A 13,897-nucleotide genomic window follows, 5' to 3' on the forward strand; every position below is an offset into this window, starting at 1 on the left:
ATACCTTAATCCCCTGGGACATTTGTTTTATGTCCCTGTTGGTCCAAACCCGCATTAAGGACATATTCATTTCCCAGGTCCCTTTATGCCTAGTGAGTGTCTGATCCAATCTACCAAGAAAAAATCGATGATAGCCAAAATTTCCCAAGAGTTTGGGTGTCCTGCATTAGCAGTGGCCATCTTGCTTGCGTTTTATAAATACTGTGCCCAAACCACAATGCCCTGCATTGCTTCATTCCTTTTGGAGAGAGAGTAGTTCTCACTTTCCTTCCTTGCTTGAAAATCTGCATTTACGCCCAAAGACCTCCAACTTGGAAGCCTCATACTCTCCCTAGAGTCCCCACATGCTCCTTACCTGGCTGTTCTCGGTCTCCTACTCGGTAATCCGCCTCACGTGTCGAACTTCTTCCTGAGAGAGAAAATGGAGAAGGGGCAGCGTTAACAAATTGTGTAGGATTTTGTACAGTGCTAACTGAGAATTAAACAAAGACTATGATTAGTGCACTAGCAAGAGCATGTATAAACCCATCTACAATGAACAGAGGTGTGAGAGGAGATAAACAATAATAGAGCAAAAGTCATTAACTAATTAATATCAACATTAATATCCAAGGGACAGAGCAATCCCAGGCAGTTTGTGAACAGGGTTGGAGCACTAGAGTCCAAGGGTCAGCCCAGACTTCTCCCTCTTCTGTGATTAGCTGCATTAGATTGCCTTAAACGTCGCTATTGTAAATCAGATTGCTCACAAACTTTTTTGTAGAATGTTAGAAGCATTTATTTGGAAGTTTCCAAACCTGTGCTGACATGCTGCTGATGTTTAAACCCTAGGATGATTAATTCTGCTGAGCACCTCAAACCGCAATGCATTCAAATGTTGTTATGTTATGTTATGTTAACTTTTATTTATATAGCGCACGGCTACTTAACAAGAGTGTCCCGGCGCTTTCAGAGGGCGGCTCAGCAGTTAAAAAACATAACAGTAGACAGAAAGGAGAAAAAAGTGGAATAGAAAAGAAACAACCTAAAGATTAAAAAGCCAGGTCTTCAGGTTTTTCCTGAACAGGAGCAAACTAGGAATGCTGCGTAAAGCGAGGGGCAACGAATTCCACAGCTGGGGGGCCTTAAGGCTAAAGGAACGACCCCCAATGCGGGCCTTCCTCACGCGAGGCACCACGGCCATGAACAGAGATGGATGGATAACCATTAGCTTTTAGGTACCATTTAAGCATTTGTCAGGAGCGCAACTTTGATTTTAGGGATATGAACTTTAAGGTACATTCAGCATGGCAAAATTGTTCATCTGCAAAATTGTCTATTACTGAAAACGGTTTCACTCAGAACATTTTAAGAGCAAAAATGTAATTATATTCTAAACAAGTAAAATGATGGGAAAGTGTCTCTAACAGTAGAATGCTCTTCCTCACCCTGACAGAAAAAAGTATTGTATGTTGAGCAAAAGATGTACCCACTACAACAGGTTTTGGTATTTAAATTCAAATATTCAATTGAAGAGGAGTACCCAGGCAAAAAATACCCCACCTGAAACACATCAAGTTGTTTTGAGCAGGTAAAGTTCTCCTGCAAGAATTCTTGTGGTAAAATGAGGCCACGGTTTCATAAGGTTTTTAATAAGCAACACACAGATGTATGCAGAGATATCTGCCACAGATATTCTAACTCGTGAGCAATCCACGCCCCCCCTCCTTCTCACCATGAGTTGTGAAACCTGGTGCACCAAGCACCCATACCGGCGAATCAACGTCACCTGTGTCTACCTCTCCTTTAGACCATACATTGTCCCAGAACTGCCTGGGAACCACGACCTGACACCACTCTGAGCCAGTCTCTCATCGAGCTCTCATCCCCTTGTTGCTTGATGCAAATATTATGTACCCATGAAAATGACATGCTTAAACCCGCTAAGCTAAATTGATCTATCGGTTGAAAAGCCTTGAAGCAGGATTCTCTCAATATCGTTAGATATTTGCAGAAAATATTTTTTTATAATGATTTCAATGGAATATGAAACTCGTAATGTTGGCAAGTGTGCATCAGTTCTCACAGGCTAGGGAAGAGGTGCACTAGCAAAGTTATTTCTATGGACTCAGTGCTATTCTAGCAGTTAGTCACCTAGTTCGGATGTAAGGCCATTGGCGTAGGTGTCCCAAAAGACAGAGTAGTCGAAATGTTTGAAGCAGTATTTACTTTTCTGCCTTCATGGCTCCCTCTGACCCATCCTCTTTTCTCCTCACCCACAAGTTATTGATTATCTTTGCGTGATTGTTTTTTCAAGGTACATAACAATTCTTCCAAAAAAACAAAGGGAGGGATACCACACTTCTAGTGTGATGTGTGCCCTGGCATTTCATTCTGTCGCTCATATTGGTATCCCAGGCCATTCCTTCCAAGGGCCCTATATGCTCCAATAGATGATTCCCTGGGGTCTTCTATTCCAAACAGCTTTTATGCTGCCATACCTTAATCCCCTGGGACATTTGTTTTATGTCCCTGTTGGTCCAAACCCGCATTAAGGACATATTCATTTCCCAGGGCCCTTTATGCCTAGTGAGTGTCTGATCCAATCTACCAAGAAAAAATCGGAGATAGCCAAAATTTCCCAAGAGTTTGGGTGTCCTGCATTAGCAGTGGCCATCTTGCTTGCGTTGTATAAATACTGTGCCCAAACCACAATGCCCTGCATTGCTTCATTCCTTTTGGAGAGAGAGTAGTTCTCTCTTTCCTTCCTTGCTTGAAAATCTTCATTTACGCCCAAAGACCTACAACTTGGAAGCCTCATACTCTCCCTAGAGTCCCCACATGCTCCTTACCTCGCTGTTCTCGGTCTCCTACTCGGTTATCCGCCTCACGTGTCGAACTTCTTTCTGAGAGAGAAAATGGAGAAGGGGCAGCGTTAACAAATTGTGTAGGATTTTGTACAGTGCTAACTGAGAATTAAACAAAGACTATGATTAGTGCACTAGCAAGAGCATCTATAAACCCATCTACAATGAACATAGGTGTGGGAGGAGATAAACAATAATAGAGCAAAAGTCATTAACTAATTAATATCAACATTAATATCCAAGGGACAGAGCAATCCCAGGCAGTTTGTGAACAGGGTTGGAGCACTAGAGTCCAAGGGTCAGCCCAGACTTCTCCCTCTTCTGTGATCAATAGCTGCATTAGATTGCCTTAAACGTCGCTATTTTAAATCAGATTGCTCACAAACTTTTTTGTAGAATGTTAGATGCATTTATTTGGAAGTTTCCAAACCTGTGCTGACATGCTGCTGATGTTTAAACCCTAGGATGATTAATTCTGCTGAGCACCTCAAACCGCAATGCATTCAAATGGATAACCATTAGATTTTAGGTACCATTTAAGCATTTGTCAGGAGCGCAACTCTGATTTTAGGGATATGAACTTTAAGGTACATTCACTATGGCAAAATTGTTCATCTGCAAAATTGTCTATTACTGAAAACGGTTTCACTCAGAACATTTTAAGAGCAAAAATGTAATTATATTCTAAACAAGTAAAATGATGGGAAAGTGTCTCTAACAGTAGAATGCTCTTCCTCACCTGACAGAAAAAAGTATTGTATGTTGAGCAAAAGATGTACCCACTACAACAGGTTTTGGTATTTAAATTCAAATATTCAATTGAAGAGGAGTACCCAGGCAAAAAATACCCCACCTGAAACACATCAAGTTGTTTTGAGCAGGTAAAGTTCTCCTGCAAGAATTCTTGTGGTAAAATGAGGCCACGGTTTTATAAGGTTTTTAATAAGCAACACACAGATGTATGCAGAGATATCTGCCACAGATATTCTAACTCGTGAGCAATCCACGCCCCCCCTCCTTCTCACCATGAGTTGTGAAACCTGGTGCACCAAGCACCCATACCGGCGAATCAACGTCACCTGTGTCTACCTCTCCTTTAGACCATAACATTGTCCCAGAACTGCCTGGGAACCAGGACCTGACACCACTCTGAGCCAGTCTCTCATCGAGCTCTCATCCCCTTGTTGCTTGATGCAAATATTATGTACCCATGAAAATGACATGCTTAAACCCGCTAAGCTAAATTGATCTATCGGTTGAAAAGCCTTGAAGCAGGATTCTCTCAATATCATTAGATATTTGCAGAAAATATTTTTTTATAATGATTTCAATAGAATATGAAACTCGTAATGTTGGCAAGTGTGCATCAGTTGTCACAGGCTAGGGAAGAGGTGCACTAGCAAAGTTATTTCTATGGACTCAGTGCTATTCTAGCAGTTAGTCACCTAGTTCGGATGTAAGGCCATTGGCGTAGGTGTCCCAAAAGACAGAGTAGTCGAAATGTTTGAAGCAGTATTTACTTTTCCGCTTTCATGGCTCCCTCTGACCCATCCTCTTTTCTCCTCACCCATAAGTTATTGATTATCTTTGCATGATTGTTTTTTCAAGGTACATAACAATTCTTCCAAAAAAACAAAGGGAGGGATACCACACTTCTAGTGTGATGTGTGCCCTGGCATTTCATTCTGTCGCTCATATTGGTATCCCAGGCCATTCCTTCCAAGGGCCCTATATGCTCCAATAGATGATTCCCTGGGGTCTTCTATTCCAAACAGCTTTTATGCTGCCATACCTCAATCCCCTGGGACATTTGTTTTATGTCCCTGTTGGTCCAAACCCGCATTAAGGACATATTCATTTCCCAGGGCCCTTTATGCCTAGTGAGTGTCTGATCCAATCTACCAAGAAAAAATCGGTGATAGCCAAAATTTCCCAAGAGTTTGGGTGTCCTGCATTAGCAGTGGCCATCTTGCTTGCGTTGTATAAATACTGTGCCCAAACCACAATGCCCTGCATTGCTTCATTCCTTTTGGAGAGAGAGTAGTTCTCTCTTTCCTTCCTTGCTTGAAAATCTGCATTTACGCCCAAAGACCTCCAACTTGGAAGCCTCATACTCTCCCTAGAGTCCCCACATGCTCCTTACCTGGCTGTTCTCGGTCTCCTACTCGGTTATCCGCCTCACGTGTCGAACTTCTTTCTGAGAGAGAAAATGGAGAAGGGGCAGCGTTAACAAATTGTGTAGGATTTTGTACAGTGCTAACTGAGAATTAAAGAAAGACTATGATTAGTGCACTAGCAAGAGCATGTATAAACCCATCTACAATGAACAGAGGTGTGGGAGGAGATAAACAAAAATAGAGCAAAAGTCATTAACTAATTAATATCAACATTAATATCCAAGGGACAGAGCAATCCCAGGCAGTTTGTGAACAGGGTTGGAGCACTAGAGTCCAAGGGTCAGCCCAGACTTCTCCCTCTTCTGTGATCAATAGCTGCATTAGATTGCCTTAAACGTCGCTATTTTAAATCAGATTGCTCACAAACTTTTTTGTAGAATGTTAGATGCATTTATTTGGAAGTTTCCAAACCTGTGCTGACATGCTGCTGATGTTTAAACCCTAGGATGATTAATTCTGCTAAGCACCTCAAACCGCAATGCATTCAAATGGATAACCATTAGCTTTTAGGTACCATTTAATCATTTGTAAGGAGCGCAACTCTGATTTTAGGGATATGAACTTTAAGCTACATTCACTATGGCAAAATTGTTCATCTGCAAAATTGTCTATTACTGAAAACGGTTTCACTCAGAACATTTTAAGAGCAAAAATGTAATTATATTCTAAACAAGTAAAATGATGGGAAAGTGTCTCTAACAGTAGAATGCTCTTCCTCACCCTGACAGAAAAAAGTATTGTATGTTGAGCAAAAGATGTACCCACTACAACAGGTATTGGTATTTAAATTCAAATATTCAATTGAATAGGAGTACCCAGGCAAAAAATACCCCACCTGAAACACATCAAGTTGTTTTGAGCAGGTAAAGTTCTCCTGCAAGAATTCTTGTGGTAAAATGGGGCCACGGTTTCATAAGGTTTTTAATAAGCAACACACAGATGTATGCAGAGATATCTGCCACAGATATTCTAACTCGTGAGCAATCCACGCCCCCCCTCCTTCTCACCATGAGTTGTGAAACCTGGTGCACCAAGCACCCATACCGGCGAATCAACGTCACCTGTGTCTACCTCTCCTTTAGACCATACATTGTCCCAGAACTGCCTGGGAACCACGACCTGACACCACTCTGAGCCAGTCTCTCATCGAGCTCTCATCCCCTTGTTGCTTGATGCAAATATTATGTACCCATGAAAATGACATGCTTAAACCCGCTAAGCTAAATTGATCTATCGGTTGAAAAGCCTTGAAGCAGGATTCTCTCAATATCGTTAGATATTTGCAGAAAATATTTTTTTATAATGATTTCAATGGAGTATGAAACTCGTAATGTTGGCAAGTGTGCATCAGTTGTCACAGGCTAGGGAAGAGGTGCACTGGCAAAGTTATTTCTATGGACTCAGTGCTATTCTAGCAGTTAGTCACCTAGTTCGGATGTAAGGATATTGGCGTAGGTGTACCAAAAGACAGAGTAGTCGAAATGTTTGAAGCAGTATTTACTTTTCTGCTTTCATGGCTCCCTCTGACCCATCCTCTTTTCTCCTCATCCACAAGTTATTGATTATCTTTGCATGATTGTTTTTTCAAGGTACATAACAATTCTTCCAAAAAAACAAAGGGAGGGATACCACACTTCTAGTGTGATGTGTGCCCTGGCATTTCATTCTGTCGCTCATATTGGTATCCCAGGCCATTCCTTCCAAGGGCCCTATATGCTCCAATAGATGATTCCCTGGGGTCTTCTATTCCAAACAGCTTTTATGCTGCCATACCGTAATCCCCTGGGACATTTGTTTTATGTCCCTGTTGGTCCAAACCCGCATTAAGGACATATTCATTTCCCAGGGCCCTTTATGCCTAGTGAGTGTCTGATCCAATCTACCAAGAAAAAATCGGTAGGGTGTCCTGCATTAGCAGTGGCCATCTTGCTTGCGTTGTATAAATACTGTGCCCAAACCACAATGCCCTGCATTGCTTCATTCCTTTTGGAGAGAGAGTAGTTCTCTCTTTCCTTCCTTGCTTGAAAATCTGCATTTATGCCCAAAGACCTCCAACTTGGAAGCCTCATACTCTCCCTAGAGTCCCCACATGCTCCTTACCTGGCTGTTCTCGGTCTCCTACTCGGTTATACGCCTCACGTGTCGAACTTCTTTCTGAGAGAGAAAATGGAGAAGGGGCAGCGTTAACAAATTGTGTAGGATTTTGTACAGTGCTAACTGAGAATTAAACAAAGACTATGATTAGTGCACTAGCAAGAGCATCTATAAACCCATCTACAATGAACAGAGGTGTGGGAGGAGATAAACAATAATAGAGCAAAAGTCATTAACTAATTAATATCAACATTAATATCCAAGGGACAGAGCAATCCCAGGCAGTTTGTGAACAGGGTTGGAGCACTAGAGTCCAAGGGTCAGCCCAGACTTCTCCCTCTTCTGTGATCAATAGCTGCATTAGATTGCCTTAAACGTCGCTATTTTAAATCAGATTGCTCACAAACTTTTTTGTAGAATGTTAGATGCATTTATTTGGAAGTTTCCAAACCTGTGCTGACATGCTGCTGATGTTTAAACCCTAGGATTATTAATTCTGCTAAGCACCTCAAACCGCAATGCATTCAAATGGATAACCATTAGCTTTTAGGTACCATTTAATCATTTGTCAGGAGCGCAACTCTGATTTTAGGGATATGAACTTTAAGGTACATTCACTATGGCAAAATTGTTCATCTGCAAAATTGTCTATTACTGAAAACGGTTTCACTCAGAACATTTTAAGAGCAAAAATGTAATTATATTCTAAACAAGTAAAATGATGGGAAAGTGTCTCTAACAGTAGAATGCTCTTCCTCAACCTGACAGAAAAAAGTTTTGTATGTTGAGCAAAAGATGTACCCACTACAACAGGTATTGGTATTTAAATTCAAATATTCAATTGAATAGGAGTACCCAGGCAAAAAATACCCCACCTGAAACACATCAAGTTGTTTTGAGCAGGTAAAGTTCTCCTGCAAGAATTCTTGTGGTAAAATGGGGCCACGGTTTTATAAGGTTTTTAATAAGCAACACGCAGATGTATGCAGAGATATCTGCCACAGATATTCTAACTCGTGAGCAATCCACGCCCCCCCTCCTTCTCACCATGAGTTGTGAAACCTGGTGCACCAAGCACCCATACCGGCGAATCAACGTCACCTGTGTCTACCTCTCCTTTAGACCATACATTGTCCCAGAACTGCCTGGGAACCAGGACCTGACACCACTCTGAGCCAGTCTCTCATCGAGCTCTCATCCCCTTGTTGCTTGATGCAAATATTATGTACCCATGAAAATGACATGCTTAAACCCGCTAAGCTAAATTGATCTATCGGTTGAAAAGCCTTGAAGCAGGATTCTCTCAATATCGTTAGATATTTGCAGAAAATATTTTTTATAATGATTTCAATGGAATATGAAACTCGTAATGTTGGCAAGTGTGCATCAGTTGTCACAGGCTAGGGAAGAGGTGCACTAGCAAAGTTATTTCTATGGACTCAGTGCTATTCTAGCAGTTAGTCACCTAGTTCGGATGTAAGGCCATTGGCGTAGGTGTCCCAAAAGACAGAGTAGTCGAAATGTTTGAAGCAGTATTTACTTTTCTGCTTTCATGGCTCCCTCTGACCCATCCTCTTTTCTCCTCATCCACAAGTTATTGATTATCTTTGCATGATTGTTTTTTCAAGGTACATAACAATTCTTCCAAAAAAACAAAGGGAGGGATACCACACTTCTAGTGTGATGTGTGCCCTGGCATTTCATTCTGTCGCTCATATTGGTATCCCAGGCCATTCCTTCCAAGGGACCTATATGCTCCAATAGATGATTCCCTGGGGTCTTCTATTCCAAACAGCCTTTATGCTGCCATACCTTAATCCCCTGGGACATTTGTTTTACGTCCCTGTTGGTCCAAACCCGCATTAAGGACATATTCATTTCCCAGGGCCCTTTATGCCTAGTGAGTGTCTGATCCAATCTACCAAGAAAAAATCGGTGATAGCCAAAATTTCCCAAGAGTTTGTGTGTCCTGCATTAGCAGTGGCCATCTTGTTTGCGTTGTATAAATACTGTGCCCAAACCACAATGCCCTGCATTGCTTCATTCCTTTTGGAGAGAGAGTAGTTCTCTCTTTCCTTCCTTGCTTGAAAATCTGCATTTACGCCCAAAGACCTCCAACTTGGAAGCCTCATACTCTCCCTAGAGTCCCCACATGCTCCTTACCTGGCTGTTCTCGGTCTCCTACTCGGTTATCCGCCTCACGTGTCGAACTTCTTCCTGAGAGAGAAAATGGAGAAGGGGCAGCGTTAACAAATTGTGTAGGATTTTGTACAGTGCTAACTGAGAATTAAACAAAGACTATGATTAGTGCACTAGCAAGAGCATCTATAAACCCATCTACAATGAACAGAGGTGTGGGAGGAGATAAACAATAATAGAGCAAAAGTCATTAACTAATTAATATCAACATTAATATCCAAGGGACAGAGCAATCCCAGGCAGTTTGTGAACAGGGTTGGAGCACTAGAGTCCAAGGGTCAGCCCAGACTTCTCCCTCTTCTGTGATTAGCTGCATTAGATTGCCTTAAACGTCCCTATTGTAAATCAGATTGCTCACAAACTTTTTTGTAGAATGTTAGATGCATTTATTTGGAAGTTTCCAAACCTGTGCTGACATGCTGCTGATGTTTAAACCCTAGGATGATTAATTCTGCTAAGCACCTCAAACCGCAATGCATTCAAATGGATAACCATTAGCTTTTAGGTACCATTTAAGCATTTGTCAGGAGCGCAACTCTGATTTTAGGGATATGAACTTTAAGGTACATTCACTATGGCAAAATTGTTCATCTGCAAAATTGTCTATTACTGAAAACGGTTTTAATCAGAACATTTTAAGAGCAAAAATGTAATTATATTCTAAACAAGTAAAATGATGGGAAAGTGTCTCTAACAGTAGAATGCTCTTCCTCACCCTGACAGAAAAAAGTATTGTATGTTGAGCAAAAGATGTACCCACTACAACAGGTATTGGTATTTAAATTCAAATATTCAATTGAATAGGAGTACCCAGGCAAAAAATACCCCACCTGAAACACATCAAGTTGTTTTGAGCAGGTAAAGTTCTCTTGCAAGAATTCTTGTGGTAAAATGGGGCCACGGTTTCATAGGTTTTTAATAAGCAACACACAGATGTATGCAGAGATATCTGCCACAGATATTCTAACTCGTGAGCAATCCACGCCCCCCCTCCTTCTCACCATGAGTTGTGAAACCTGGTGCACCAAGCACCCATACCGGCGAATCAACGTCACCTGTGTCTACCTCTCCTTTAGACCATACATTGTCCCAGAACTGCCTGGGAACCAGGACCTGACACCACTCTGAGCCAGTCTCTCATCGAGCTCTCATCCCCTTGTTGCTTGATGCAAATATTATGTACCCATGAAAATGACATGCTTAAACCTGCTAAGCTAAATTGATCTATCGGTTGAAAAGCCTTGAAGCAGGATTCTCTCAATATCGTTAGATATTTGCAGAAAACATTTTTTATAATGATTTCAATGGAATATAAAACTCGTAATGTTGGCAAGTGTGCATCAGTTGTCACAGGCTAGGGAAGAGGTGCACTAGCAAAGTTATTTCTATGGACTCAGTGCTATTCTAGCAGTTAGTCACCTAGTTCGGATGTAAGGCCATTGGCGTAGGTGTCCCAAAAGACAGAGTAGTCGAAATGTTTGAAGCAGTATTTACTTTTCTGCTTTCATGGCTCCCTCTGACCCATCCTCTTTTCTCCTCATCCACAAGTTATTGATTATCTTTGCATGATTGTTTTTTCAAGGTACATAACAATTCTTCCAAAAAAACAAAGGGAGGGATACCACACTTCTAGTGTGATGTGTGCCCTGGCTTTTCATTCTGTCGCTCATATTGGTTTCCCAGGCCATTCCTTCCAAGGGCCCTATATGCTCCAATAGATGATTCCCTGGGGTCCTCTATTCCAAACAGCCTTTATGCTGCCATACCTTAATCCCCTGGGACATTTGTTTTATGTCCCTGTTGGTCCAAACCCGCATTAAGGACATATTCATTTCCCAGGTCCCTTTATGCCTAGTGAGTGTCTGATCCAATCTACCAAGAAAAAATCGATGATAGCCAAAATTTCCCAAGAGTTTGGGTGTCCTGCATTAGCAGTGGCCATCTTGCTTGCGTTTTATAAATACTGTGCCCAAACCACAATGCCCTGCATTGCTTCATTCCTTTTGGAGAGAGAGTAGTTCTCACTTTCCTTCCTTGCTTGAAAATCTGCATTTACGCCCAAAGACCTCCAACTTGGAAGCCTCATACTCTCCCTAGAGTCCCCACATGCTCCTTACCTGGCTGTTCTCGGTCTCCTACTCGGTAATCCGCCTCACGTGTCGAACTTCTTCCTGAGAGAGAAAATGGAGAAGGGGCAGCGTTAACAAATTGTGTAGGATTTTGTACAGTGCTAACTGAGAATTAAACAAAGACTATGATTAGTGCACTAGCAAGAGCATGTATAAACCCATCTACAATGAACAGAGGTGTGAGAGGAGATAAACAATAATAGAGCAAAAGTCATTAACTAATTAATATCAACATTAATATCCAAGGGACAGAGCAATCCCAGGCAGTTTGTGAACAGGGTTGGAGCACTAGAGTCCAAGGGTCAGCCCAGACTTCTCCCTCTTCTGTGATTAGCTGCATTAGATTGCCTTAAACGTCGCTATTGTAAATCAGATTGCTCACAAACTTTTTTGTAGAATGTTAGAAGCATTTATTTGGAAGTTTCCAAACCTGTGCTGACATGCTGCTGATGTTTAAACCCTAGGATGATTAATTCTGCTGAGCACCTCAAACCGCAATGCATTCAAATGTTGTTATGTTATGTTATGTTAACTTTTATTTATATAGCGCACGGCTACTTAACAAGAGTGTCCCGGCGCTTTCAGAGGGCGGCTCAGCAGTTAAAAAACATAACAGTAGACAGAAAGGAGAAAAAAGTGGAATAGAAAAGAAACAACCTAAAGATTAAAAAGCCAGGTCTTCAGGTTTTTCCTGAACAGGAGCAAACTAGGAATGCTGCGTAAAGCGAGGGGCAACGAATTCCACAGCTGGGGGGCCTTAAGGCTAAAGGAACGACCCCCAATGCGGGCCTTCCTCACGCGAGGCACCACGGCCATGAACAGAGATGGATGGATAACCATTAGCTTTTAGGTACCATTTAAGCATTTGTCAGGAGCGCAACTTTGATTTTAGGGATATGAACTTTAAGGTACATTCAGCATGGCAAAATTGTTCATCTGCAAAATTGTCTATTACTGAAAACGGTTTCACTCAGAACATTTTAAGAGCAAAAATGTAATTATATTCTAAACAAGTAAAATGATGGGAAAGTGTCTCTAACAGTAGAATGCTCTTCCTCACCCTGACAGAAAAAAGTATTGTATGTTGAGCAAAAGATGTACCCACTACAACAGGTTTTGGTATTTAAATTCAAATATTCAATTGAAGAGGAGTACCCAGGCAAAAAATACCCCACCTGAAACACATCAAGTTGTTTTGAGCAGGTAAAGTTCTCCTGCAAGAATTCTTGTGGTAAAATGAGGCCACGGTTTCATAAGGTTTTTAATAAGCAACACACAGATGTATGCAGAGATATCTGCCACAGATATTCTAACTCGTGAGCAATCCACGCCCCCCCTCCTTCTCACCATGAGTTGTGAAACCTGGTGCACCAAGCACCCATACCGGGGAATCAACGTCACCTGTGTCTACCTCTCCTTTAGACCATACATTGTCCCAGGACTGCCTGGGAACCAGGACCTGACACCACTCTGAGCCAGTCTCTCATCGAGCTCTCATCCCCTTGTTGCTTGATGCAAATATTATGTACCCATGAAAATGACATGCTTAAACCCGCTAAGCTAAATTGATCTATCGGTTGAAAAGCCTTGAAGCAGGATTCTCTCAATATCGTTAGATATTTGCAGAAAATATTTTTTTATAATGATTTCAATGGAATATGAAACTCGTAATGTTGGCAAGTGTGCATCAGTTGTCACAGGCTAGGGAAGAGGTGCACTAGCAAAGTTATTTCTATGGACTCAGTGCTATTCTAGCAGTTAGTCACCTAGTTCGGATGTAAGGCCATTGGCGTAGGTGTCCCAAAAGACAGAGAAGTCGAAATGTTTGAAGCAGTATTTACTTTTCTGCCTTCATGGCTCCCTCTGACCCATCCTCTTTTCTCCTCACCCACAAGTTATTGATTATCTTTGCGTGATTGTTTTTTCAAGGTACATAACAATTCTTCCAAAAAAACAAAGGGAGGGATACCACACTTCTAGTGTGATGTGTGCCCTGGCATTTCATTCTGTCGCTCATATTGGTATCCCAGGCCATTCCTTCCAAGGGCCCTATATGCTCCAATAGATGATTCCCTGGGGTCTTCTATTCCAAACAGCTTTTATGCTGCCATACCTTAATCCCCTGGGACATTTGTTTTATGTCCCTGTTGGTCCAAACCCGCATTAAGGACATATTCATTTCCCAGGGCCCTTTATGCCTAGTGAGTGTCTGATCCAATCTACCAAGAAAAAATCGGAGATAGCCAAAATTTCCCAAGAGTTTGGGTGTCCTGCATTAGCAGTGGCCATCTTGCTTGCGTTGTATAAATACTGTGCCCAAACCACAATGCCCTGCATTGCTTCATTCCTTTTGGAGAGAGAGTAGTTCTCTCTTTCCTTCCTTGCTTGAAAATCTTCATTTACGCCCAAAGACCTACAACTTGGAAGCCTCATACTCTCCCTAGAGTCCCCA

The 13,897-nt window shown here is 41.7% G+C and overlaps 1 protein-coding gene across 4 annotated transcripts in view; it reads right to left on the minus strand.

The window, feature by feature from the left end:
• The window catches only part of LOC144772459 (uncharacterized), a 138,943-nt gene that overhangs the window by 105,538 nt on the left and 19,508 nt on the right, over nt 1-13,897 (minus strand). For 2 of the 4 annotated variants that reach the window (XM_078656798.1, XM_078656797.1), the window contains 3 exons: nt 9,281-9,334; nt 2,832-2,885; nt 356-409 (listed from right to left, as the gene is read on the minus strand). In XM_078656798.1, coding sequence (XP_078512924.1) covers nt 356-409; nt 2,832-2,885; nt 9,281-9,334 — 162 coding nt within the window. Of the gene's footprint in view, nt 1-355; nt 410-2,831; nt 2,886-4,989; nt 5,044-7,123; nt 7,178-9,280; nt 9,335-11,433; nt 11,488-13,897 lie in introns of all 4 variants that reach the window. The other 2 variants (XM_078656796.1, XM_078656799.1) reach the window with 2 other exon arrangements.

The sequence above is a fragment of the Lissotriton helveticus genome, chromosome 8, assembly GCF_964261635.1.
Source record: "Lissotriton helveticus chromosome 8, aLisHel1.1, whole genome shotgun sequence".
NCBI classification, from domain to species: Eukaryota; Metazoa; Chordata; class Amphibia; order Caudata; family Salamandridae; genus Lissotriton; species Lissotriton helveticus.